This window comes from Vombatus ursinus, unplaced genomic scaffold (assembly GCF_900497805.2).
Source record: "Vombatus ursinus unplaced genomic scaffold, bare-nosed wombat genome assembly UNPS02014807.1, whole genome shotgun sequence".
NCBI classification, from domain to species: domain Eukaryota; kingdom Metazoa; phylum Chordata; class Mammalia; order Diprotodontia; family Vombatidae; genus Vombatus; species Vombatus ursinus.
In genome coordinates, this window is record NW_020954585.1 from 765,655 (window position 1) to 787,907 (window position 22,253).

Below are 22,253 nucleotides of genomic sequence, written 5' to 3' on the forward strand. Positions count from 1 at the left end.
TCTGGGTGAGGGAGAGAAGAGGGATATATTAGGAAAGAAGCTGATATAAAATCCAAATTTTTCCTTTTTTTCTTTTTCTGAAATTGAAAGGAAAAAAGGGGTGAGGGAAAAGCCAGTGACTGAGTGAATAACCAGTGAATGTACCCACCCTTTACTGGGGGGGAGTAGTTAAGGGGAGTAGGTTCACCTGCTCCACACCTGCCCTTGTGGTGTACTGTCTAACTATGATTCACAGTGCAAGGTGGACCAGACACCTATTAGGCGTCTCTATTAGGACTTCCTAATCCCTATTCCTACATACATAACTCCCCTCTCCCCGACACCCCCCACCCCTGCCACATGTGCTCACATACACACACATACACAGAAAATAGTGTTCAAACTTGGTAATAAGCAAGGATGTCAAAGAGGTCCTTGAGTTCAAAACAATTTGCTGACCCCTATATTAGACCTTGAGTAGAACCAGGCAGTTGGAAGAAATGGGAATGTTTAATCTGCAACCTTAAGGGGAACATGATGGCAGAACATGTAGTTTCTTCTGATATAATGTAAGTTCCTTGGAGGCAAGGATTGTTTTGTTTTTGTCATTGTATCCCCAATGCCTAATACATTGCCTGGCACAGAGTAGGTGCTTAATAAATGCTTGTCAATTGATTGATTGATTGAAGCATGCAAGGACTGTCACATGGGAGAGAGATTAGACTTATTCTGCTTGGCCTCTAATGTGAGGAGTAGGAGCCAAGGATGGTAGTGGCAAAGAAGCATATTTAGGTTTGTTCTTAGAGAAATTTTCCTAACAATTAGAATTACTTCAAAGTGGAGTGGGTTGCCCAGCCTCAGGAGGTAATAGGCTCTTCCTTGTTTGGGGTCTTTAAGCAAAGGTTGAATATTCATTCCCCAGGGTTGTTGAAGAAGACTTTGTTGTTCAGATGTGAATTGGGCTAGATGCCCTATCAGGTCCCTTCCCACTCTGATTTTATGATTCTAAGGACCCTTTCAGTTCTAAATTGTTGCTCATAGGATATCAAATATGTTTCTAAGGGTAACTTTTTCAAAGAGGAAGAAAAGACTGCAGAAGGGTACTAAGGATGCACAGAAGGAGAAGAGAAGGAAGATCAGATCGACAAGGGCAAAGGAAGCAGACAAATATACTGGAAGAGGAGGGACATTGAACATAGTCTCTCATGACTTTTCAATTTTGCTGGTCTTAACCTTGAGACTCAAACAAAAAGTCCATTGAGTTGCCCAACACTTAGTGCCTGATGACTAACTATATCAAATTAGAGTGGTAACCAGGGTGAGTGACTGGGACTTTGACACAGGGTAGAAAAATTAAAGGGTACTGACAACACTGCCCTAATTGTTGATCCATCCCCTACAAACACAGTGGGAGGCAGGAGATGGATGGCTCACCCTCTCAGTGCTTTATTCTCTACCTGCCCACCCCCTGAGAAAACCGTAACCAAGGATACTTCTTCTTCTCCTAACCTATGGTGATGTCCCAGGCACTAACCCCCAGGTGAAGCTATCCCTTACCCCCATTTTGCCCCATGTGCATTAACTGTTAATTGCAGTGTTTATCATTAGCACCAAAGAGGCAGAAAGCTACTCACATGGAGGAAGGGAGAGCCCAGAAGAACCATAACTTCATCTATTAGTCTCAGTAAAGTAACAAATGTTGGGTCTTGATAATCAAACCGGTCTCCAAAGAGCAGAAGAAAAGTGATATTGGTTGGTGCCATTTTGAATAGTTTCAACTTGAAAGGTTTACCTACAAGGCCAAAAAAACAAAAGCAAACAAACAAACAAACAAACAAAAATAACCCTAATACATTAGGAGGTACCAAATTCAGGTTCCCAAACAAACTTGTCTATAGCAAAAAAAAAAAAAAAAAAAAAAAAGATTGCAATCAAAGATCTCACCTTTGAAAGAGTCTATCAATCCTGCCAGGAAACTAAATTCTTCCAGAATCTTCTTCACCATCAGCATTTTCCCCATCCCAAGGTTATGCAAGCTAGACATGGTAAATTTGCGAGTGGTTTTCCATAGTTCCCCAGATGAGAAAAATATACCTGGGGGGTGAATGCATTGCAAGTTATTCCTTCACCAGAAGTGTCCCACCACCTCATTCCCCTTCATTCATCCCCTGCGAAAGTCCCCAAGACAGCCAAATACAATACACACACACACACACATTCAAGTAGGAGTCAGGAAGCTATCATTGCTGAAATAGGGCTTCAAAGACAAAGTTCCATGACCTGGAGACACACTTCTCTGAAGACATCCATCTATCTCCTGACCCAGAAGATGGTTTGAGGAAGGGGTCTAATGTTGATACTCTCCTAGTAGCTAGAGGCTTTTTAGGAGAAATTTATAACTAGAGCAGCAACTCATAAAAGCCCTATACTCTCTTATCTTATTAAATATCAATGCAGTCTCAGCAGATGGTATTGGAACAACTCATCATCCATCCATCCATCCATCCATCCATCCATCCATTCATTCATTCTTAAAGAGCTAATCTATGACAACCAACCCTAGCATAGCAGTACCTTATTGCTACTCTGCTATCCGACTTGAAAGGCTTTGAATTCTGTCAACCTTATCTATGGTTCTCTGACTCTGACTTTGGCTCCCCATCATTTCCCCTGCACCCTCAGCCCCATTACTCTCCCATTTTATCTTACCCAGGTTGACTTTCATCTGCTGTTTTCTACTCCCAACCAAGGAGCCTCTCAGCTTGTTCTTCCTCCTCCTTTTTCTGTAGCCTTAGAGAACCACAGACAGCAGCTCCCATTGAGCAACTCCTTCCCACAAGACAGCTGTGTTCAAATGTCCTCTGTTTTACTAATGGGTTGTATGACGCAGTACAAATCATCTTTATCACTGCTCTCAACATCAGCAGACATTTAATGAGTGCCAATTGTATGCAAGTTACTGTAAGAGTTGGGAGGGTATAAAAAGTCACTTAATTTCAATTAGTCTCAGTTTCTTCCTCTTCATCATCATCATCATAATGCTAAGCAGTATGGTATAGTAGATAGAGTGCTAAAATTGGATCCAGGAAGACTGAGTTTGAATGTAACCTCTGATGCTTACCACCTATTTAAGCAAGTCTGTTTACCTCTCTGGGTCTCAGTTCCTCATCTGTAGAATGAGAAGACTAGCTGACTGCTAAAGCCCCTTCCAACTTTCATTCCACGATCCTATGACTTACTATATGACTTTATGCCAATCACTTCTGAGTGTCCATTTCCTCATCTATAAATAATAATTGTTATTAGCATTATATGGCACTTGAAGAACTACAAATCAATCTGATATGTTATCTCTCATTTGATCCTTACTCTGAGATAAATGCTATTATTATCCTCAGTTTACAGATGAGGAAACTAAAGTGGAGAGAGATTAAGTGACTTGCCCTGGGTCAAACAACTAAGAAGTATCAGATCCAAGATTTGAACTCAGGTCTTCCTGACTCCAGGTCCAGTGCTCTATCCATTCACACCACCACCTAGATGCCTCTAGGGAGTGTATCCACTCCAAATGTTCACATAGACTATTTCTGCCTGACCTATGATAGAGCCTTCTGAGTGCATATTGGTCTGATCAGCCACAGTCAGACATATTGTATGTATCTTGACTCAATAAAGTGATGTCATTTTAGTCTTCTTTAAGAACAAAGGACAGTAAAGGGAGTATAATTCCTATAGTCCTGCCTTACAGAATTGGTTTGAAGCTTCGTGATTTCAATAAATCACTTTTCAGGCTTTAACAAAAATTTTTTTATTGATATCTTTGGTTTTTACATTACCTTTATTTCTTTTTCTTAATTTTAATTTTTAATTTATTCATTTTTTGGTGAGGCAATTGGGGTTAAGTGACTTGCCCGGGATCACACAGCAAGTAAGTGTTAGGTGTCTGAACCCAGATTAGAACTCAGGTCCTCCTGACTCCAGGGCCAGTGCTCTATTCACTGTGCCACCTAGCTGCCTTCATTACCTTTATTTCTGAACATATCCCTCTCCTGCCCAGAAATCCATCTCCTTTAGCAAAGAATAAAGGAAAGAAGTTCTGGAAAACTGACACATCACCCTAGCCTGGCAGTGTGTCTGATGCTTTGCATCCATGGTCCCCTTCCTCTACAACAGACCTGTGCGAGATACAGCCCACGGGCTGCTTGCGGCTCACCAAAAGATTTCAGGCAGCTCATGAAAAATGTAGAGGTTGTAAAAGAAAGTAAAGATGTAGTGTGTGCTTTGTCTGTGCCCTGCTTAACCCACCTTCCACTAGTCACTATTGTGCCCATCATGGCGGGTGGGTTGCCACTCCGTACTCTCTCCTGTTTGTCACGTGACTCATGGCAACCAACCATCATCAGTCTGTTTCTAGTCTGAGAGGAGCAAGAGTTGTTATCTTTTTGCTGTGTTTTCGGTCTTACTGGCGTTGAACAGGGACAAAGTGAGTGCAGCCACATGCCAACACAGTTGACATCCACTATTCAATGAGCAGCAACAAGGCAAGAGTTTCTTCCCCTCCCTCCCTGTGCAGCCGCCCTTCAAGTTACATGAGTGTCTGGTGCTCTCCAAGGTCAGACACTCAGTTCAGTATTTCTTTGTATATGCGCAGTTGCTGTGGAGATTTTTGGTTCTAACATTAAAGTTTTGGGGGTGACTTTGTAAAATGAGTGTGACAAAAAGAAATGGAAGATTGAATCAGGATATAGAGGAGTGGACAAATAGACACTTGTTTACTTACACGAGAGACAAAATATTATGCCTTGTTTACCAAGAAGTAATAACCATTCTGAAGGAATACAATCTTCGTCACCATTTCGAATCAAAACATCCTGACTTAAGCAAATTGGACACCAATGAAAAACAAATTAAACCATCCAAATTGTTGAAAAATCTCAGTGGAGAACAACAGTTTTTCAAGAAAGTAAATTCAGAAAATGAGGCAGCTACTAAGGTTAGTTTTTCAGATTTCTAAAGAAATTAATTTCAAACATGATTCTGGAATATGATAAACTGCTGACAAGAAGTATAATATGTCCCATTAACTAAATGTAAACAGTGAGAAAATCTGAAAAATATATTAAAAATTGTACCACTTAGAAAAGTAATTTTTTAATATTAATATGATTCCATGATAGATAAAAATCTTAAGTAATGAGTATAATTAATTGATATTAATTGAAATTTCCCTTTTTTAATATGGTTTATTTGCAAAATAGTTTAATCACTAATTATACCTTTACTGGGAAAGTGAATCACTAAAAATCTATCTACAGCCTGAAGAAGTTTAGCCTGTTTTAATTTTGGCACCTCCCTGCTGCCAAATTGTGCAGGTCTGCTCTACAAAAAAGGAAAGGGGCCATATTATAGACTGGGCCTGACTCTGGCCAGTCTGCCGGTAGTTTAGGTTTACGATATTGCTCCTACTACAAGGCACTTTCTCATATTTCTTCTTTGAGTCATTATAATTTGGTCATTATAATTACAGGGTTAAGTTTGAGGGGTTTTTGATTATTCTTTCCACTTAGACTGTTGTAGTCAGTGTATTATTTTCCTGTTCCTGCTTCACTTTGCAAACTTTAAAGTGCATTGTTGTTATTATTATTGTTGCTGTTATTACTATTGTACTGGCTGCCTCACAGGGTTTGATGAAGATTGCATGAGATGATACATGTTCAAAGCTCTTTGAAAGGGATGAAGCTCTGTCACAACACAAAATAGTATTGTAAAAGAACCCAAAATCATTTTCTTCCATTTATTTTATTTATTTATTTATTTTTTTTGGTGAGGCAATTGGGGTAAGTGACTTGCCCAGAATCACGCAGCTGGTGAGTGTTATGTCGTCTGAGGCCAGATTTGAACTCAGGTCCTCCTGACTCAGTGCTCTATCCACTGTGCCACCTAGCTGCCTCTTTCCATTTATTTTCAACCCAGTCTTTCATTTTTTTGAGAATCAACATATATATGTGTATACATGTACACACACATACACACACATATGCATATATGCAAATATATGCGATATATAAAACTCTATATGTACACATTCATATGTGTGTATATATATATATACACACACGTGTGTATATCCCTAGGCCTGAGGGCACATGCTTAATTGCATGGCCATACTATGCAAAATTATGAAAGCAAAATAGGAGCAAATGGTTGCTCTGAGAGACAGTTGCCTTGGCTGACTTGGGCACTTGGGTGGGGGGAGATACATCTGGGAGGTTCTCCTCTTCCTCCCACCCCCATCATGCCCAGTGAGGGTCAATGTTGTCTTAACCACATACCCTGGCCTTCCTGGATGCACTGGAATATGGGAATGGGTGGTCGGTCAGCAAACTCCTCGGCAAAGTTGACCAGTGCCTCTCTTACAGCCTCGTAGCCAGTCAGCACCACCATCTTCTGGAGACCAAAGTGAATGGTGAAAACGGGGCCATATTCCTCTGAAATCTGGGGAGGGGGCACAAGGGTCATGCCATCAGTGCTCATCAGTGGAAAGAAAAAGGTGGTTAAGTCATATAATACACAGGTTTATAAATGCCTTCTCTGATTAAACTGACTAAATTGCAAATTGTGGAAAACATCACAAAAGATTAGAATTGGAAATTACCATAGAGACTATACTGTCCAGCTCCCTTGTGTTAAGCAAAGCTGGGTCTCTGGATTCTCAGGCCAGAATCCCTTCCATAATATGGTATTGCCTCTCAGTAATCACTTAACAAATGTACACCCAGTGGAAAAATGTCCCAACGATGTCTTAGGGATGCAATAAGTCAGTAATGTGGCCAGAAAAGGCTGAACTAGTGGTCAAGAAAGGCTTGGATTCAAATCCTGCCAGAGTTGACCAATGCTTCTTTCACAGCCTCATAGCCAATTTGCACCACCATATTCTGGAGACCAAAGTGAATAATGAAGATGGCACCATGTTTCTCTAAAACACGTGCAGGGGGAAACAAGGGTGCCCCTGACCCCAGGGAAAGTCACTTAACCTGTATGTGCCTCAGGCAACGCCTAGGATTTATCTACCAAGTCATATGTAGGTTGTGTTGGTACTGGTGGAAAGAGTCTCCACACCAGGATGGTATAGTAGAAAGAATGCTCACTTTGTAATCAAAAGGCCACAGTTCAAATCACAATTCTGCCACTTACTACTGACATGAGGTTAGACAAATGATTTAAACTCCCTGGGCCTCAGATTCCACATCTGTAAAATCAAGGAGTTGGACTAGATGGCCTCTGAGATTTCTTCTAGATCTATGATCTTATGATCTAATTACATATCCTTCAATTATTTGGAGAATTTGTGACAATTTAAAATTTTCAGTCAAATATTCAAAGTCCACCCTGCAGACTTTTTTTTTTTTTTTGGTCTAGGCAATAGGGCTAAGTGACTTGCCCAGGGTCACACAGCTAGTAAGTGTTATGTGTCTGAGGTCGGATTTGAACTCAGGTCCTCCTGAATTCAGGGCCAGTGCTCTATCCACTGCACCACCTAGCTGCCCCCCTGCAGACTTTCTAAGAGACCTCCAACCATTCATTTACTTTTGTTGAATCCCCTACTGTCTAAGGTTTGATGCTTAATAAATGCTGCTTTTTTTTTTTTTTTGGCCAGATCTGGGTCAACACTCTCCTCCAACTTTTGCATCCTCAAGGAGATGAGTGTCTGTTTCTGTCCTCTGTCTCTGAGAATGAGGCTTGATACAGAAGGACGGTGGGGGGAACAGGACCGGCAGGTTGAGATTAGAAGCTCGGAAGCTGAGATTTCAGACCTTCCCAGGAATGGGTGCTTCAGTATAAGATTTTAAAACCAACATTGTTCATTTCCCTTTCACTACAGTAAAGGATCCAAGTTTCATGCTCTCCCTGAGAGCAAGGAATGAACTCTTTTTTCTCATTTTTATTGATTTGGAGGCTTGGTGAGGTTGTTTTTTTTTTTTAAATAACACCTTCATTTCCAAGTATATCTGTCCTCTATCATCCCCCAGAAGTCATCCCTTATAGCAAAGAATTAAAAAGAAAAGGAAAAAACAAACAGTTCAACAACACTAACCAAAGCTTTAACACAATCTGATGATATAACAATATATTCCATACCCAGGAAGGGAGGGACATTTCCTCAGCTATCCTTCAGGGCCATCCTTGGTGATTCTAATCACATGGTGTTCAGTTTTGTTTTGTTCTTTATGTTTTTTGCTGATATTTTGGTAGTCATTATGGATATTTTTCCTGGTTCTATTTACTTCACTTCCTATAAGTCTCTCCATGCATCTCTGTAGTCTTCACAAACATCATTTCTTACTTACTGCATAGAAATATTTATTACATTCATGTACCACAATTGGTACATGCATTTCCCAATTGACTTTGTTTCTAATTCTTAGATACTACGGACAGTGAGGAGCAGATTTGAAAAAATGATTGTGATTCAGCTTTAGCCAAATGTCTTCTAGTCTTTATATGAAGTGAACAATACATTATAGACATAAGAAATTGAGATTAGAATCTTCATAGGATGACAGTGAACATGGACCAAATAAACTATGAGTTATTATCATTAGGTAACTCATAGAGAGGTAGTTCAGCTTAGTGTCTAGAAAGTCAACCTCATAGGCAGGAAGACTTCGGTTCAGGTATTGACTCTGACACATATGGGCTATGTGGCGTTGGGAAAGTCACTCAACCTCTCAATTTTCTAAGCAACTTTTTAAGACTATAAGTTCCAGGAAAGGTATTGACCTATATTGGTAGAGGTGAGGCAATTGGAGAGAGCTTTGGATTTGGAGTCAAGACAATCTAATTTCAATTCCTGCCTTAGACACTTACTAGTTTTGTGACTCTGGGTAAGTCACTTAACCTCAGTTTCCTTATCTGTAAAAATGGGAATAATAAGAGTATCTGCCTCCCAGATTTGTTGTGAGGATCAAATGAGATAATATTTATAAAGTACTTTGCAAACCTTAGAGGTCTATAGAAATGCTAGCTATTATAATTATTAATTATTGTTATTACTGTTGTTAGTTTCCTCACATGTGGATTTCCTATATGAATGAAATCACAGGTCCATTCTCTATGCCTGTTCATACTTGGGCTTGGGTGCTAACAGGAAAATCTAAGATGTGAGAGACCCAGGAAAGTCCCACTTAAGCACGGACAAAGGGACTGAAAGAAGAACTCAGGACAGGAAGCTGCTACAGCTACTATCAGAGCTCCATATATTGGATCACAGATAGAACTAGAAGGGAACTAAAAAGTCACATAATCCAGGGGTATATTGACTTAGAATACCACAAATTAACATTATCTATGTTGTGTTGTATTTTTATTTATTTTGTTAAGTTGTTTATCTTTTCAGTCATGTCCAACTCTTCATGACCCCTTTTTGGCAGATTTTCTTGGCAGAGATACTGAAATAGTTTAACATTTCCTTCCCCAGTTTGTTTTACAGATGAGGAAACTGAGACAAATAGGATTAAGTGACTTGCCCAGGGTTACACAGCTAGAAAATGTCTGGGGCCAGATTTGAACTCATGAAGATGAGTCTTCCTGATTCCAAGCCTAGTGCTCTGTCATCACCTAGCTACTCTATTTTGTTAAACATTTTCCAGTTACATTTTATTCTAACTCCAGTGACACTCCAGAGTTTTGCAGAAGTTTGGGGTCCTCTAATAGCAAGTTTGACACCTCTGAAATCCAATCCTCTTATTTTTACAAATGAGGAGACTGAGGGACAGAGAGGTTAAGAGACTTTCCTGAGGTCACACAAGGATTAAATGGCAGGGCTGTGATTTGAACTTAGGTCATCTAGCTTCAAATCTAGTATTCTTTCCACTATGCCAGCTGCCTTTCCCCTCTTTGTGCTCACATAAAGCAGTTATTCCTACAGAGTGATACATCACCTGCTTTATAGAAAGCTGTAGCTAGATGAGACCTTAGTTTCTAGTTTATCTAGTTCCATTTCACAGATAAGAATACTGAAGGGTGGGCCACACTCAGTGGCCTGCTTATCAGTGTCAGAGCCACATCTAAAATCTGGTTCCCCAGCCCCCACAACATTGCTTTTTCCACTACATCACAAGTGATCTTCTTGTTCCATTTTAAATGGCATCGGTTTCAGAATGTCTGTTTACAAATCAGCTATGAATGAATTACATGTTCAGGGATGAAGAGGTGGTTGAAATTAGAGTGGTCCATGGTAAATAGAAAGCTGGGGTTGAAGCCAGGAAGACATGTACTAGTTGTCTGATCTTGGGCAAGCCTCTCTCTCTTTTTAAAATAGTATTTTATTTTTTCAAATTACATGTAAAGACAAATTTTAACATTCATTTAAAATAATTTTTTTGAGTTCTAACTTTTCTCCCCCCACACTTCTCCCCTTCCTAAGGCAATAAGCAATTTGATATAGGTTATATATGTACAACATGTAAACCATATTTCCATTTTAGCTATGTTGTGAAAGGAGAAACAGAAAAAAAGAAAAAAAATTTAAATAGTGAAATTAGTATGCTTCAATCTGCATTCAGACTCCATTAGTTCTTTCTCTGGAGGTGGATAGCATTTTTCCTCATGAGTCCTTTGGAATTGTCTTGGATCATTATATTGTTGAGAAGAGCTAAGTCATTCACAGCTGATCATAATAGGATGCTGCTGTTACTGTGTACAATGTTCTCCTGGTTCTGTTGCCGATCAGTTCATGTAAGTCTTTCCAGGTTTTTCTGAAATCTGCCTACTTGTCATTTCTTATAGCACAATAATATTTCATTACAATCATATCCCACAACTTGTTCAGTCATTCCCCAGTTGATGGGCATCCCCATAATTTCTGATTCTTTGCCACCACAAAAAGAGCTACTATAAATATTTTTGTACAAGTAAATCCTTCCCCTCCCCACCTTTTAAAATTTCTTACAGACACGGATGAAGTAGTGGCATTGCTGGATCAAAGGGTATGCAGTTTTATAGCCCTTTGGGCACAGTTCCAAAATGCTCTTCAGAATAGTTGTATCAGTTCACAATTCCACCAACAATGCATTAGTGTCCCAACTTTATCACATCCCTTCTAACATTCCCCATTTTCCATTTCTGGCAATCTGTTAAGTACCTCAGAGTTGCTTTAATTTGCAATTCTCTAATCAATAGTTATTTGGAGCATTTTTTCATATAAGTCATTTACTTTCTTAGCACACTAGGCAACTCTCTAAGATTAAGTCGCAGAGAAGGTATTGACCTGCCTTGTTAGACAGAGTTTTCTCACCTGGGTGTTTCTTGTGCCAATTAAATCACAGGTCTAGTGCCTATCTCTCTCTTGGAACAAGAAAAAAGTTGATGAAAGATTGCTTTGGCAACATGAGTATGTGTGTGGGGGGATATAGGTATGAGTGTGGGTGTGACGGGAGACATATCAAGGAATAATGAGACTGATGAGACTGAAAAAGGTTAAAGTGGGAGTCAATCTTGTTCATCTGGTAATTTTTCTAATTCTCCCCCTTCCATTCCTCCTTTCAATCTTAGTCCAGAGAGGATAGTCATAGGAAATGAGAGAAAAGTAACAAGTAGATTTTCCCAAATCTCTCGTCATCTCCTTTGGGGTTGTCCTCCCAGCGATAGAGGCAGAAGGCTTGGCAGAAGATATTACTACTACTTTTCACTATTCTACCATCATCAGTGGGAAAGAGGGTTTCTGAGACATCTGCTATGTTGAGGTCAACTCTTGGGAAATACTGATCTCATCTAGAGTAACAGCAATTAGGTCATTAGACCCTGTTGCCACCCAGCAGATTTCTGGGCCACTGTCTCCATCATCAGTGTACATAAGCTCAGTGAAGAAAACTCCCTTTTATATTGGCTAATTGGATTTTAACACATGATTAGAAAGGTAAATCTGTTGCCTCCCCAAAATAATCTAGACCATAAATTTCATTCCAAGCCAAGTTGCAATTTATATTTGACTTATGAATGCCACTTACTCTCCACTGGTGTGGATAACTGAATTGTCTAATGGATGACTATTGGTTAAAAAAAGAAAAGCATGTGTTATTGGAATAGGGCATCATACTATGTTGTTGCTACTGTTATCCAAGAGCTCCCAAGAGCTCTTGTCCAAGAGACAATGATTATTGTCTCAAGTCAACAAGCATTTATTCCACATTTGATTTTTTTTTTTAGGCAATTGGGGTTAAGTGACTTGCCCAGGGTCACACAGCGAGTAGGTGTCAAGTGTTTGGTCTGAGGCCAGATTTGAACTCAGGTCCTCTTGACTTCAGGGCTGGTGCTCTATCCACTGCGCCACCTAGCTGCCCCTCAACAAGCATTTATTAAGCACCTACTATGTACCAGGCATTGTGCTAAGGACTGGGATACAAAGAAAGGGGGGGTTCTACTTTAAAGGAGCTCACAGTCTGATGGGGGAGACATCCCACAAACAACTTTGTACAAACAAGATATATACAAAGTAAATTGGAGAGAATCTCATAGGGAAAGCACTAAGATTAAAGAGGACCAACAAAGGATACTTATAGAAGGTGAGACCTTAGGTGACAATTAAAGGAAGCCAGGGAAGCCAGCAGTTGGAAGATAAGGAGGGACAGAATTCCAGGCATGAGGGACAGTCAGTGAAAATGCCAGAAGTTAGGTGGTGGGCTGTCTTGTACATGAAACAGCAAAGAGGCCAGTGTTACTGGATTGTGGAGTATGTGAAATGGCCTAATGGATAGAACACAAAAATAATTAGTATTTATCTATGTAAACCCTGTCCCAAGACCCACTGGTATGGGACTCTCTCCTTATTGACAGAAATGAAGGCTCTAACCTGCATGAGGGGCAGGCAGAATTGGAAAAAGGTGAGGGCTTCAATTCTCAACCAATCATAGCTTTGGGGTCTCTCCAAGTCAGAGTCTTGAAACTTAGCATCAAGTGGGCTTCCAGCTTCCAGAGAAGGCAAAGAGGCAAACTGTTAAAGGAAAGACTCTGGGAAGACTTGAGAGGAGTAGGAAGTGTCCGTCATGCCTCTAGCCCCAGCTTGCAACTCTAGAGATTTGGGGGAATTTCCCCCTTGAGTGAGATCAAAGACAGTCTTTCTTGGATGAACTGAGTTATCTCAGTCCTGATGGGAAAGCTCCTTCACTCTGTATCATCTGGTATACCTCCTCTGATTTCTATTTTGCTATGATTTCGATAGTTTTCTTTGATATTTGCTATGTGTGTTTATTGTGGAACTGGTAATAGTTGGGAAAGGGATCAAGGCTTGGATATAGAGCCTTCCTTCCCCAGGAAATGACAAAGTGATCAGAAGTTAACTTGAATCCAATCATATCCCTTAAATGAACAACTATTAATGGAACAGATAGATATACTTCTAGCCCAGTACCCCCTTTCTCTGAGCAGAGTAAATTGGCGGCCACCAGCCCCAACTTCTTGCTTCCCCTCCTGGCAGGAATGAAAGTCTCTCTTGGAGAAGAGACTAGAAATATCTATTCTGCCTCCCTTTGAGCCATACACAACAAGCCCCACCTTGCCCTAGCTGTACCAGATCTAAAACTATATTATAAAGCAGCAATCATCAAAACTACTAGGTCCTGGCTAAGAAATAGTGGTAGATCAGTGGAATAGATTAGGTACACAAGGCACAGTAGTCAATGATTATAGTAATCTACTGTTTGATAAACCCAAAGACTTCAGCTTCTGGGATAAGAACTCAGTATTTGACAAAAACAGCTGGAAAAACTGGAAAAGAGTATGGCAGAAACTAGGCATAGACCAACATCTTACACTGCACACCAAGATTAAGTCAAAATGGATACGCAATTTAGACGTAAAGGGTGATACTATAAGCAAATTAGGAGAGCAAGGAATAGTTTACCTGTGAGATCTATGGAGATGGGAATGATTTATGACCAAACAAGAGATAGAGAATATTATGAAATGCAAAATGGATAATTTGGATTACATTAAATTAAAAAGGTTTTGCACAAACAAAACCAGTGCAACCAAGATTAGAAGGAAATCAGAAAGCTGGGAAACAATTTTTACAGCCAGTGTCTCTGAAAAAGGCCTTATTTCTAAAATAAAGAAAGAACTGAGTCAAATTTGTAAGAATACAAGTGATTCCCCAATTAAATGGTCAAAGGACATGAACAGGCAGTTGTCAGGTGAAGAAATTAAAACTGTCTATAGTCATGTGAAAAAATGCTCTAAATCACTATTGATTAGAGAAATGCAAATTAAAACAACTCTGAGGTACCACTTCATACCTATCAGATTGGCTAATATGACTAAAAAGGAAAATGATAAATGTTGGAGAAGATGTGGGAAATTGGCACACTAATGCATTGTTGGGGGAATTGTGAACTGATCCAATCATTCTGGAGAGCAATTTGGAACTACGCCCAAAGGCCTATAAAATTGTGCATACTCTTTGATCCAGTAACACCACTTCTGGGTCTATATCCCAAAGGGATCATAAAAAAAGGAAAAGGACCCACATGTACAAAAATATTTATAGCAGCTCTTTTTGTGGTGGCAAAGAATTGGAAATTGAGGGCATGCCCATCAGTTGGGGAATGGCTGAACAAGTTGTATTGTATGAATGTAATGGAATACTATTGAAATGATGAGCTGCAGATTTCAGAAAAACATGGAAAGACTTACATGAACTGATGCGAAGTGAAGTGAGTGAAGTGAGCAGAACCAGGAGAACATCATACACAGTAACAGCATCTTCTCAGCAATACAATGTTCTAAGACAATTTCCAAAGACTCATAATGGAAAATACTATCCACATCCAGAGAAAGAACTATGGAGTCTGAATATGGATCGAAAAATATGGATCGAAAATACTATTTTCTCTCTTATTTAAATTTTTTTCTTTCTCATGGTTTTTCCCTTTTGTTCTGATTATTTTTTTCACAACATAACTTATGTGGAAATATGTTTAATATGATTGTACATGTATAGCCTATAACAGATGGCTTGCCGTCTTGTGGGGCCAGGAGGAGAACAGGGAAAGAAGAACAAAAAAGTTTGGAACTCAATATCTTATAAAATGGATGTTGAAAACTACCTTTACATGTAATTGGAAATAATAAAATACTGTTAAGTGGGAGGAAAAACAAGTCCCCCTTGCAATATATAGACCCCCTCACTACACATGTGCATCCCCCTTCTTCTATTGCCACATATAATTTGTGGGGAAGGAGGGTAGCAGGGGGAAGGGACTGTACCTGTGATTTCACCTGTGTGGGGAACTGAGGCATGGGTTGCCTGAGGGGATTGAGTAATCAAGTGTTTTGCCCATGGCCACCTAGCAAGTATATGTTTGGGACAGGATATGAACTCAGATGATGTGACTCAATGACAAATCTCTATTCACTATTGATTTATTAGTTATGGTCAGATCTGCAATTGCATTGATTTAGGGAACTTCAGGTAGAAATCCTCCAGCCAATGCAAATTGTAAGTTTTTGTTTTTTGTTGTTCAGTCATGACCCTTGTCTGACTCTTCATGACCCCATTTGGGGTTTTCTTGGCAAAGATATTGGAGTGATTTGCTATTTACTTCTCCAGTTCATTTTATAGATGAGGAAATTGAGGGAAATAGGGTTAAGTGACTTGCCCAGGTTCACACAGCTAGTAAGTGTCAGGTCTTCCTGACTCCAGTCCAGGCACTATATCCACTGCACCACTATTAGCTGGCAATTGCTATTATATTATAATGCAAACTGGTAATTGCTGTTTTCAGAGAGTTGCCAGGGGCTGCCTACATGATTTTCCCAGAGTCACACAAGCAATGAGTCAGAGGCAGGTCTTGAACCCAGCTCTTCTTGACCTGGAAGCCACCATGACTCTCTTGCTGCCTCTAATTTATATACTACCTTCTATTTAAAAAAACAAAAACAAAAACAAAAACAGTAGAAATTTGAAAAACTGGGCCCCAGGTAACTGGAATAAGGAGTTACAAGGAGAGTAAAGACTAACATGTTTTTATTTTCTTCTACTTCTAGAGGCTAAAATGATTGATAAGTATGGAGCCATGCTTTGAAGGAGAAATAGATGACAAGAAAATAGATTTGTAGAAAAGATTTAAGCTAAATGATTTATTACAGGAGTCCCCTGCGCTCAGTACCTACTCAGTCAAGTACCTTAACCTTCCTTTCCCTTTTTAAAAAGTTTAGATGTTTCCATAAAAGGTGATTTGGCTTTATGGATGGAATGTCAGACTCTGAGTCAGGAAAACCTGGGTTTGAGCCCCACCTTTGATACCTACTGACTGCAGGACCTTGGACAAGTCTAAGATTATAACTTGCCCAGAACAGCTGCTGATCTGTTTTGGTGGATACCATTTCCTTCTACGTACACTCACAGATCCTATCATTTTTTTAAATGCCCTATTAAAAGCTTAATGTCAAATGTCAATGAAGCCAACTAAATTTGCTGTGTAACTATGTACTTTTGAATTCTTTTCAGTGGGTAAAGTAACATAACAATTTCTTCCTCTAAGCCTGCATTAGGATTTTTTTGTCCACTTAATCTCATTCATTTTTCCTCTTAGTACTTAGTATGTACTTAGTTGTACTTAGTATGTGGTCCTCTCTTCTGGTTCTGTTTTCTTTCCTACTTCAAATTCTTTCATAAAAGCTTTTCAGGATTTCATTTTATTTTACATACTATTGATCTTTCTTTTTCATTGGTATCCTGAGATACCATCTGTTCTGGGCTTTCCATTTTACTGGTGAAGAAACTGATGTCCTGAGAAGTCCAATGACTTACCCAAGGTCACAAAGGTAGATCTTGGACCTAGGTCATCTGATTCCAAATCTCACACTTTCCACTACATCACATACTACAAAGCTGACATAGTAAGTGCTAATTAGACACTATTATTAGAGGTTAATAAGTGTGCATTGATTAACTGATTGCTTTATAGTATCCCATTACATGAATGTGCCACAAACTATTTAACTATTCCTCTACCTGACTTTGAACTTGTTTCCATGACAGTTTGTTTTTTTAATCACGTATAATACAAAAATCTTTGAACAGATAGCTCTTTTCATTTATTTGTTTATGACACACTTCCAGGGCATATTCCCAACAGTAAAATCATTGGATTAAAGGCTAAGATAATTTTTTCAAAGGGGCAGCTAGGCGGTACAGAGGATAGAGTTCTCGACCTGGAATCAAGGAAGACATCTTCCTGAGTTCAAATCTGGCCTCAGAAACTTAATAGCTGTGTGACCCTGGGCAAATCACTTAACCCTATTTGCCTCAGTTTCCTCATCTGTAAAATGATCTGGAATCTTTGCCAAGAAAGCTCCAAATGGGGTCACAAAGAATTGGTCATGACTAAATAACAATTTTTGCAACATTTACATGTAGTATCTATTTCCTACTTTCTACAGCTACAGTTAGTCCATAATTAATGAGAATGAATAATCCTGAGCTGCTTGCTGAGACCCTCACTCAATACAGCAAGATTCAGCCCTATCCACTCCACTATATTCACTAAGGTAGGAAAGTAGGCTAAAATATCTTCATTTTCAACAAAGGTTGAAGTAATTATCTATTGGACCCTCAACTGACTAGAAATTTAAGTTAACCAAAAAGTTCATTGCCTGAGGGTTCTAATTTCTGGTATCCTTACTGCATTAGATGCTTAATCATCAGTGTAGTGTTGTGGGAGGAGTACCAGTCTTGGAAACCAAACACCTGATTTTGAGACCCAGATCTAACCCTAAATAGTTTTGTGACCTTAAGCAAGACACTTTAACTGCTCGTTGCCTCAGTTCCCTCCTCTGTCAAATGGAGATAACAATACATGCGATATTTCTCTCACAAGGTTGTTGTGAGAAAAGTGCTTTGTAAATGTACATTATTAAACAAAAAAAGGAAAGAAGTCACAAGAGATTTTAATGGTTTTGTCTAAGGATATTATGAGTCACCAGCTGAGAATATGCCAAATGGGCTAGTCTCATGCACAGCCAGGGATATTAGGATCAAAGGATTATAGATTTAGAGCCAGAAGGGACCATAGAGGTCATTGAGTGTAGCCCCCTACTTTTATAGATGGGGAAACTGGGGCACAGAGAGATTGTGACTTGTTAAATGGGAGTCCAGCTCCTCATTGCCACAAATCACCAAAGAAAACAGGTGAAAGGATGGGGAGAGTTCAATGCAACTCCATCCCCACTATCAGAAACCATTTGGAAGGACATGCTCTACCAATGGTGGATCCATTGGTATGGTTTCAGAGACAACCCACCAAGCAACTTAAGAGACCTAAGTCAAAATTTTAGAAATAAGATCCCTTTCCAAGACTACTCAACAGTAAGATCAAATGAGGTAAAATTTGGAAAACTACTTAGCACAATGTCTGAGACATAGCAGGTACTTAATAAATGCTTATTCCCCCGCCTCCCCCAAAAGCTCATTCCCCACACTGGTCCAGGTAGGCATCATGCTCATTTTTACCTTAGAAGACTTGCTCATAATAAGGTCATAGACAGAGCTGGAAAGGACCTTAAAAACAATCTAATCTGAGCCTCCCGTTTTACAGGTGAAGAAACTGATGTCCTGAGAAGTCCAGTGACTTGGCCAAGGTGACAAAGGTATGAAGTGTCCAAGGCAGGATTTGGACCCAGATCCTCTGACTACAGATCTCAGATGCTTTCCACTGCATCCTGTACTACATCCCTCTTGAACTGTGATGTCAGTCAACAAGTATTTATTTAGTATTTACTATGTGCCACACAGTGCGCTAAGTGCTGAGGATACAAAGGCACAGAGACAGGAGATAGGGGAAACAGCAAGAAGGCCAGTGTTGCTGTATTGTAGAGTGTGTGGAGGGGAAAATAGTTTAAGAAAACCCAGAGTTAGGAAGGGGCTAGCTTGTGAAAGGCTTTAAATGCCAAACAGAGGATTTTATATTTGATCCTAGAGGTAATGGGTGGGCAGCTAGGTGGATAGAATGCTAGCCCTGCAGTTAGGAGGACCTGAATTTAAATCTGACCTCAGACACTTACTAGCTATGTGACCCTGGGCAAGTCACTTAACCCTGTTTGCATCAGTTTCCTCATCTATAGAATGAGCTGGAGAAGGAAATGGCAAACTACTCCAGTATCCTTGCCAAGAAAACCCCAAATGGAGTCATGAAGAATCACACACAACTGAAACAACTGAACAACAAAAGAGGTAATGGGGAACCCTACACCAACACCCCACTTCCTTTTGTCTCTGGATAACCAGATCCTTCAGGGCTCAAGTACAGTCCCCTTCCATTCTGAAGATTCCCCCCAGCTACTCCAGCCAACCATGTCCTCTCACTCTTCTGCACTCAGGGTATTATATTACTGTTGTTCTCTACACCCTTGATAAACACTTGTTGAAGAGAATAGTGGGAAATTATTGCCTGTTTTCCCCCCAAAACCCTCTCAATAGCACACTCACCCACATCAGGCTAGAGGAAGCTGGAGACAATAAAGTCCCAGGGCCACTTTGGCCAGTCCCACCAACCCCAGAGCTAAGAGTCTTACTGAGAGAGGAGCTGGTCCCTGGAAGGGGACAGCGGTCAGTCCTACCTTCATCAGTGACTTGTCCTGTCTTCTGAGATCCAGCAAGTGAAGGTTCCCAATGAAAGGGAGAGGGGTTGGCCCAGGGGGCCACTTCCCAGCTGACTCTTTGGGTCGGGTGAAGAAGCAGAACAGCCCCCAGAAGAGCAGAGCCCCCAGAAGAGCAATCCCAATGGGGTCTGACAGGAGAAAAGTAAGGAACAACATGGTAGTCAGGGCCTGTGAGCAGTCAGGGGAACTGCCCCTAGGATGGCTGTCCCACCACGGTCTGTCCCAGAGTGCACGGCTTACTTATATGCCTTCCCTGGGAGTGCCAGAAGCACTCCACCCTCTTTGCTCACCTTGGAGAATGTGGAATAAGCAGTTTGCAAGATATATCCAGGAGCAAAAAGGTTTAAAGTTACAAATGTGGTATGTGGGTGAACGAAGCCTCTGAGAAACTGAGCTTTAGTCAAGAGAGAGGGCTGAGTGGACAGTGTGGGCATCCACAAAGAACAGGGCCCTGAGCTCATGGATGAAACACTAACTACCTACTTGCCCACCAAAATAGAAAGGTGAGTTCAGTAACTATTCTTTTCATGAGCTTATTGTGAGTTCAAACCACTATCCCTGCTAAGTGATAGAGTCAGCAAGAACTGAGTTCAAATCCAGTCTCAGACACTTACTAGCTGTATGTCCCTGTGCAAGTCACTTAATCTTTGTCTGCCTCAGTTTCTTCAATAACAGCACCTACCTCATAAGATTGTTGTGAAGATGAAATGAGGTGATATTTATAAAGCACTTAGCATAGTGCCTGGCACATAGTAGGTGCTGCATAAATGCTTATTTCCTTCCCTATTCTCTAAATTCCTAATAGGGCATGTATTGTGTTTGCCTTCCAATTTTCCTAGGTCAATCAATCACTCTTTTAACAGTATTTATTAGGTACTTACTATGTGTCAGTCACTGTACTAGACAATGGGAATATCAGGACAAAAATGAAGTGGTCCCAGCCCTCGAGGGGCTTACCTTCTAAAGAGAGAGATAATGTGCATATATAGAAAATGATTTTGTGGGTGGGGTGCTAGAGGGAGGAAAGGAGGAAGACCTAAGTTCAGATCCTGCCTCAGACATTACTAGCTATTTGATACTGGGCAAGTCATTTAACCTCTCACAGACTAATTTTCTTTTCCTTTTTTTCTTTCTTTCTTTCTTTTTTTTTGACTGGCAATGGAGTTAAGTGACTTGCCCAGGGTCACACAGCTAGTAAGTGTCAAGTGTCTGAGGCCAGATTTGAACTCAGGTCCTCCTGACTCCAGGGCCACTGCACCACCTAGCTGCCCTTTAGACTAATTTTCCTTATCTGTAAAATGGGGTTAATAATAGCACTGATCTCACTGGGTTATTGTGAAGATCAAATAAGATAACATGTATAATGCTTTACAAACTTCAAAGTGCTTTATAAATAAGGACTGTTATATAAGTATATATACAATATTTCCTTCTTTTTTCTTTCTGGGTCTCTGATAATGCAATCATTGCCTTCTCTGAACTTCATAGAATTAGAGAGGTGCTCAGGCACAGAGAGGGAAAAGTGAATTGCCCAGGGTCACACAGCCAGCATGTGTCAGAAATGGGACTTGAATTCAGGTCTTCACTGAATCTGAATTCCCAGTTCGCTATCTCCTTTTTTGCACTGCCTGTCATGCAAAAAAGAGATAATAACAGTAACAATAATAGCTAGCATTTACATAGTGCTTTACAGGGCTGCTAGGTGGCCCAGTGGATAGAAGACCAGGCCTGGAGTTAGGAAACCTCATCTTCCTGAGTTCAAATCTTACCTCAGTCACTTACTAGCTGGGTAACCCTGGGCAAGTCACTTCACTCTGTTTGCCTCAGTTCCTCATGTGTAAAAAGAAAATGGCAAATCACTCCAGTATCTTTGCCAAGAAAACCCCAAATGAGGTCACAAAGAATCAAACATGACTAAAACGATTGAGCAACATATAGAGAGCCTTAAGGTTTGCAAAATGCTTTATCTCATTTACTCCTCACGACAACCCTGGGAGGTAGATGCTAGATTATCCCCATTTTACAGATGAAGAAACTGAGGCAGACAAAGGTAAAATGATTTACCCAGATCACACAGCTAGTTAAGTGTCTGATGTAGGGTTTGAACTCAGGTCTTCCTGACCCTAAGTCCAGCACATTATTGTTTTATTTGTTTGGGGACTTTCAGATGAGAAAACTCCTGCCAATTAAGATTGGTTCCTTTTCTGCAACTTACAGTCTTAGAAAGTGAACACTGAGACATCAAATGACTTGATCAGGGTCACACAGATAGAATGTTTGAGATGTGGGATGTGAATCATGTCTTCTTAGCCCTGAGCTCTACTCAAGCCACCCTGTTAAGCTGCCTCTTCATACTAAGTTTATACAAAATAAATTTTATTTCTTCCTTGAGGAAAGTGAATTTTTATATTCAATTTTATATTCAATGTTTATGAATATTGAATTGTTTTATAGATGTCAATAATAATAATTAATAATAGTAATAATAATAATTGTTTATTTCTTTTCTCTCCTCTGGACTTCTTTTAATCTATTTTCTTATAAACCCTCTTAGATGCCTCTTCATGCTTCATTACGGTCTAATCTCTGCTCTAGTCTCTGTAGGTCCAGCAGACTCT

General features: G+C 40.0%; 1 protein-coding gene across 2 annotated transcripts in view; it reads right to left on the minus strand.

Annotated features, from left to right (window-relative positions):
* LOC114052449 (cytochrome P450 2W1-like) overlaps nucleotides 1–19,834 on the minus strand; it is a 37,240-nt gene extending 17,406 nt beyond the window's left edge. For both annotated transcript variants that reach the window (XM_027875060.1, XM_027875059.1), the window contains exons 1-4: nucleotides 19,594–19,834; nucleotides 6,312–6,474; nucleotides 1,924–2,073; nucleotides 1,614–1,771 (exon numbers count right to left, since the gene is read on the minus strand). In XM_027875060.1, coding sequence (XP_027730861.1) covers nucleotides 1,614–1,771; nucleotides 1,924–2,073; nucleotides 6,312–6,474; nucleotides 19,594–19,791 — 669 coding nt within the window. In that variant the 5' untranslated portion in view covers nucleotides 19,792–19,834. The remainder of the gene's footprint in view (nucleotides 1–1,613; nucleotides 1,772–1,923; nucleotides 2,074–6,311; nucleotides 6,475–19,593) is intronic.
* Between the last annotated feature and the right edge of the window lie 2,419 nt (nucleotides 19,835–22,253).